Source organism: Lampris incognitus, unplaced genomic scaffold (genome assembly GCF_029633865.1).
Source record: "Lampris incognitus isolate fLamInc1 unplaced genomic scaffold, fLamInc1.hap2 scaffold_336, whole genome shotgun sequence".
NCBI lineage: Eukaryota > Metazoa > Chordata > Actinopteri > Lampriformes > Lampridae > Lampris > Lampris incognitus.
The window spans coordinates 35,001-40,000 of record NW_026611294.1 but is presented as its reverse complement, the minus strand read 5'-3'; the positions used below and the strand labels follow the sequence as shown (position 1 = coordinate 40,000).

General features: G+C 46.5%; 1 protein-coding gene across 2 annotated transcripts in view; it reads right to left on the bottom strand.

Annotated features, from left to right (window-relative positions):
- Positions 1-3,190: 3,190 nt before the first annotated feature.
- mrrf (mitochondrial ribosome recycling factor) overlaps positions 3,191-5,000 on the bottom strand; it is a 32,169-nt gene continuing 30,359 nt past the window's right edge. For both annotated transcript variants that reach the window (XM_056302022.1, XM_056302023.1), the window contains exon 7: positions 3,191-4,168. In XM_056302022.1, coding sequence (XP_056157997.1) covers positions 4,091-4,168 — 78 coding nt within the window. In that variant the 3' untranslated portion in view covers positions 3,191-4,090. The remainder of the gene's footprint in view (positions 4,169-5,000) is intronic.

Here is a 5,000-nt window from a genome sequence, read left to right as displayed (position 1 = left end):
ACTGTCTCCTGAGTATCAACCTTGTTGTGCTGAGAAACCTCGTGTGTTGCAATGACCTATGGCCATGCTGTCCAGAGACTTTAACTCCTGGTAGGCTCAACCAAGGAAAAAAGGTGGACGGATGGGTAGATGCCAGATGAATACATACTCAACACAGGACAGGATGGACTCTCATAGCCATGGCCGGCAACCATCCTAGGAGAAGGCAAATTCTGAAATCAAGGCCCGCAGCTGGACAGGCTGCTGTGCTGGTGACATCCGTCGTACCAGGCAGTATTAGCCTAATGCAGATGAGAGTGTGTGACCTGGAGTGCACACATCTTTTCCACTTGAAACAAATTCCAGTGCAGGTCATCCTTGTAAAACAGATAAACTCCTATGCTGTTGCTGTGCGGTGACAGGGGAAGGTGGAGGATGTGACTGGAAGTTTCTGGTTGCAAGCTGGCACGTAGGTGGCTCAGGTGATTGCTTGCTAAAAACATAAAGGCAGGTATAGCTTTTGTATCCTACCGGGGCATAGGAGCAGTCCTATTTAAGACAGCATGGCTCTCATCATGCCAGGACGGTATACTGAAAAGGAACACCGGACACTGCCTCCCTCCTCAACTCCTGTCTGTTGACTGCATCTCATTGTACATCCGATTCCACGGTCGAAAATCAAACATCACTTTTGTTACATGGAAGGTGAGAGCCTTACGTGACATGACAAAAGGACAGAGAGAAGTACTGGCATCACTGGAAGGATGCTGAGCAGATACTGGGTCGACATAGCAGGGCTAAGCGAAACCAGACTGCCAGAAAAATCAAGGTTTGAAGAAGTCGGTGCAGGTGATGTGTTCTTTTGGACCAGCAGGCATGCTAATAACCCCAAGATGCATGTTGTGGGCTCTGCCATCTGCTTCCACATTGCCAAGAAACTCACAGAACCACCAAATGGCACAAATGAAAGAGTGATGACTAAGAATTACTTTGTCTGGAGGGAAACACACAATAATCATTAGCGCATATGCCCCAACAATGAAAAAAATCAGAGGAACAGAAAGGGATCTTTTATAAGCAACTAGGAGGATGCGATTTATCTTCCTCAGTGACTTCATTGCAAGAGTTGGACAAGATTCAGTCTTGTGGCCAAAAATTCTTGGTCAAGGAGTTGGAAAACCTAACTTTAACAGACTCATGTTCTGAAGCCCTGGAATTACTCTGAAGAAAACCCTGGAAAGCTCCTCTGGTCATCCCTACGCCATTCTACAGGTGTGTAACTTGGACTTTGTACCATAGGCATGTCAAAGAACTTGGAAAAAGTCCACCAGTGCTACCTTCAATCCATATGTAACATCAAGTGGTGCCACATGGACCAAAACATCGAAGTTCCTAAAATGTGTTAGGTTCCCATTGTCGAGAGCATGCTCATTAAAAGCCAGCTCTGCTGGGTTGGACACTTGATAAGAATGGAAGAACATTGCATTTCAGAAATCCTTATTTACGGACAACTGGCAAGTGAAAAAAAAAAGATCTGGAAAGGCCTCAAAGGCGCTTGAAGGACCAACTAAATAAGAACATCAAGCTGTGTGGTATGGACATATCCAAGTGGGAGGAAGATGAGCACAATTTGGTTTTGTAAATCTCATAAAACACCGAGCATCACTAACACTGCAGACTTGTTCAAATTCTTCATTTAGCCCGTTATTTCACTCTGTTATGCTTACCAAAATAAAAACAGCAGAGTAGTATATTTTTGAGCTAGACTTGGACTGGCTGGAGGAGCTTGGTCTGCTGCATCCGGTGGGCCCAGGGACCACGGCCCTGCCTGGAGCTGCGCCCGAGGAGGAAACACTGATGGCGGGTCTGACAGGACGCAGAAGCGGGGCAGGCTAAGCTAACTGCTAGCAGTCATCCTGGCGTTCGCTCCCTCGAACAGTGATTTTTTTGTAATATGATATACATGTGTTCTTGTAGTTTTTAGATATGTGTTTTTGTCTTTGTGTTGCACTGCTGTGGGTTGGGGGAAACAAAATATTGTGTATCAAATAGAAGTGTTCCTGACCTTTTATCATAAATTAACTCAAAGCAAAAGTATAAATACTGTGGTTTATTATACTGTAACGTGCATGGATAAGAAGTAGTGTAACGTGCATGGATAAGACACGCTGGCCGCTAGCTGGCGGGTCTGACCCTTTAGTCGAGCGGTTCGCGATGTCTCCCGCGGTGCGGGCGATACGGGTTCGCTTCCCGGCCGCGGCACTTCCTGTGGTTGCGTCGTCTCCCGAATTCGCTACAATACTCAAAAAAAAAAGTTACAATTACAGGGAAATACTTACTCAAGTGCTGTGAAGAGAGTGGCGGGTAAAGCGCCCGTTACTTCCGACCTCTGCAGGATGTGACGTAACAAAGCTTCAACATGCGGTCTGCAGCAATGGAAATTTACTGATCAAATTAACTCATGGCGGCAACGGAGACTACCAACCGAAGTACACGAGTAAGCCGCGCCAATTCACTATGCGGGTTGGACCAGGTGTACGGTAAAGACGGCGAGAAAGTAAAGCGTGATTAGAATAATGAGTATAAAATGCCGCAATTTTGCGCAGAGCCTGATTTCGGCGGGGCCCATAAACGTATGAACGCAGGTTGCCACGGCAGCGGCGAAACACTCCCTACCTTTCTTACGTCACGCAGGCGCGTTTCGCTGCCGCTCGCGAGGAACGGCCGCCTCCACGTGTCCTGACGACAGTCTTAAATACACAGATAAGCGAAGACGGAGAGGGCCAAAACGCACGGCATTAAAAACCCCTTTGCCTTAATGGGTGGCTGTTGTGCCAACAGCCGCGGCCTAGAGGTCTGTACACAGGAAAAGTCCATTATCACTCCGCCTAATGGAGGAGGGGGGGAAGAGGAGGGGGGGGGATTCAAACCAAAAGAGAAGGAAAAGAAAACAAGGACGAAATGACGCACAAAGTACAAAGCAGTTTTTTTTTAATGGAGTCCATCAATAACGTTACTTCTCCTGCTTTGTTGTGTTTAGAAAGAGTAGCCATATTATCAGTGCTAGACATGGGCAGAAATTAAAGACCTTTTTTTTTTTTCCTCTGAAGTAGATTTTTTTTTACATTTATTTACAGATTTTGAATCAATGTGAAACAAATGTTTGGCAACACTGGTTATATCTGCTCAGGCGTTCCTGGCGAAGCCCCTCTTCCTCTCTCCCTCTTCCTCATTCTCACCGCCGAGACGAAGCCGCAGCCAGTCTACATCCAGACGGGTGCGCTTGTTTTATGTAAACAGACGGTCCTTGTGGCAAGGAGTTTGATTAGGAGGAGGCCCTCAAATCCCATTAAAAGTCGATTCATCCCTCGCTCCGATGTTTGTTTGAAGACGAGAGGAGGGGCGGAGGGGAGGGGAGGGGAGGGGAGGGGAGGGAGCTGACTGGCATTCTGTCGCTGTTTCCACGCTAAGCCCTGTTTGTGTGCTGACAGTTAAACACAGATAACAAAATCATCTACTATTACACACACCGCTTTGTGTGGTAAATCATCTCCCATTAAGAGAGTGGAACTTACAATCTACCGCCACAGCACAACTATAACAAACTCCGCAATCGCTTCCTTTTATCAACATGATAAGGACACAATACACATTTGTTGTGCATTTATTAGTGTGTGTTATCCCTGGGTACATTTATAACCATTTAAGATAGTACAGTGCCAGAAATGGAAAGAGTTTTCTTTTTGTCTTTATGCAGGAAAGAAAGTATCAGAAAGATGAATCAGTTCATCTGGATACAATGTTTATTAAGGCAGACACGTTTCATCACCCATCTAGGTGACCTCTTCAGTCTCACCTGCCTGCAGGTATCCCCGCCCTTATAATGACCGTAACCAATGACCGGTTTCATATGCAAATTCATGGTCACGCCTATTTGCATATGAAACTGGTCGTTGGTTTCGGTCGTTGTGCCAGTGTGTTGTTTCTAAGGGTGGGGTACCTGCAGCCAGGTGAGACCGAAGAGGTCAGCTAGATGAGTGATGAAACGTTTCTGTCTCAATAAACGTTGTGTCCAGATGAATGGGAAGTGTCTTTCTTTTCACATGTCCAGTCAGCCTAAAAGCTCCTTGGTCTTGGTTGCTAGCTGTTTGTCTATATCCACCGCAAAGCCATCGGCCATTTGCTGAAGCTGTGAGGGAAGAGAGAGAGAGAAAAAAAAAGAAGTTATCAATACAAGTTCACTGGATAACTTATGGTTAGTTCTAGCGTGATATTTATACTTAAACCTGACGGGAATTTGCTGGAATGACAGATTTGTTCTAGAACGAACCTGGCCGCAGTTTCATTTTCTATGTAGATGCTGAGTTGGATTTGGTATTGGGTTCTACATTCTGTCGTGAACTTTATTCTAAATCTTTTTTTTTTTAATTTTCTCCTTTTTTCTTCCAAATTGTATTCGGCCAATTGTCCTATATTATCCCATTTTTCCGAGCCGTCCTGGTCACTGCCCCACCCCTTCTACCGATCCGGGGGGGGGGGGGCGCAGACTACCACATGCCTCCTCTGATCCATGTGGAGTCGCCAGCCGCTTCTTTTCACCTGACAGTGAGGAGTTTCGCCAGGGGGGATGTAGCATGTGGGAGGATCACGCTTTTCCCCCCAGATCCGCCTCCCTCCCGAACAGGCGCCCCAACCGACCAGAGGAGGCACTAGTGTAGTGACTAGGACACATACCCACATCCGGCTTCCCACCCGCAGACACGGCCAGTTGTGTCTGTAGGCGCGCCCGACCAAGCCAGAGGTAACACGGGGATTCGAACCGGCGATCCCCGTGTTGGTAGGCAACGGAATAGACCGCTACGCTACCCAGACAACTTTATTCTAAATCTTATGAGAAATTATTACAATTTCATACTAAATTATGTTGTATCCAGAATGCAAGCTCCTGTCTTTCCTCGAGGAGCTCAGCGTTCTTCTGGCCATGTTGTATTGTAGTTGATGTTTGTTTTGATATTCGTCTC